The sequence below is a fragment of the Sphaeroforma arctica genome (genome assembly GCF_001186125.1).
Source record: "Sphaeroforma arctica JP610 unplaced genomic scaffold supercont1.65, whole genome shotgun sequence".
Classification (NCBI taxonomy): Eukaryota; class Ichthyosporea; order Ichthyophonida; genus Sphaeroforma; species Sphaeroforma arctica.
In genome coordinates, this window is record NW_014040493.1 from 42,159 (window position 1) to 42,982 (window position 824).

An 824-nucleotide genomic window follows, 5' to 3' on the forward strand; every position below is an offset into this window, starting at 1 on the left:
GTGTGTGTGGGCTTGTATATAAGTATATATATATATATATGCGTGAGTGTGTGTATGTGTTTACACGCACGTGTATTTGCGTACACACTATGGACATGCGTCTTTTTTCTCAAGGTCTGAGGTCAAATTCGCGAGTTTTAGCTTGTTTTGAGCACACTATTGAACATTATCAACACACCTCGTGATGAAGCCCCGAATTAGATTAAGACAAGCATCAGGCCTGCTCTACGTGAGCTACTTCATCCCTTGTGCTTTGTATTGAGAATAAAGCACTGAATACAATGGCAGTATCCAAACCCAGCGGTTGTGAACGATATATGCAATTTCTTTTTACTTGCATATGATAAACCCTAGAGTGGTGTGACTAATCCTTGTGTATATTTACAGAACTCTCTGTGGTGTCTACGCCCTCATCATCGTCCGCTCCGTGATCCTTCACCATAGTGGCTACTATCCATGTCGGTGGTACGAAAGCGACTGCCCAAACAATGCATATGACCATTTGCCATTTGTATAGCATACCCTGCCATTCGAGAATCCAGGAGATGCACGCACCGAATGACTGCACACCTTTGTAGTACCCGGCATAACGTGCAAGAACACGTGGTGTATTGGCAATAGCTCCCATTATCCAGTACGCATAAGTCTGTACAATAGAATCAGCGAAACCCATACACATGTAGAGAGCTGCCGGGATCCAGTATTCGCCGCCATCTGTATAATTAAGAAGGGGGTCAGGCTGATTTCCCTTATCATAATCATATGAGAATTGATACCAGGCCGCATATCCCCACTGCGCGAGATTGAATGTAGATATCAGTATT

The 824-nt window shown here is 43.7% G+C and overlaps 1 protein-coding gene across 1 annotated transcript in view; it reads right to left on the reverse strand.

Moving 5' to 3' along the window:
* Nucleotides 1-244: 244 nt before the first annotated feature.
* SARC_01607 (hypothetical protein) overlaps nucleotides 245-824 on the reverse strand; it is a 1,342-nt gene continuing 762 nt past the window's right edge. The window contains exon 2 of the mRNA XM_014304659.1: nucleotides 245-714. Coding sequence (XP_014160134.1) covers nucleotides 365-714 — 350 coding nt within the window. The 3' untranslated portion in view covers nucleotides 245-364. The remainder of the gene's footprint in view (nucleotides 715-824) is intronic.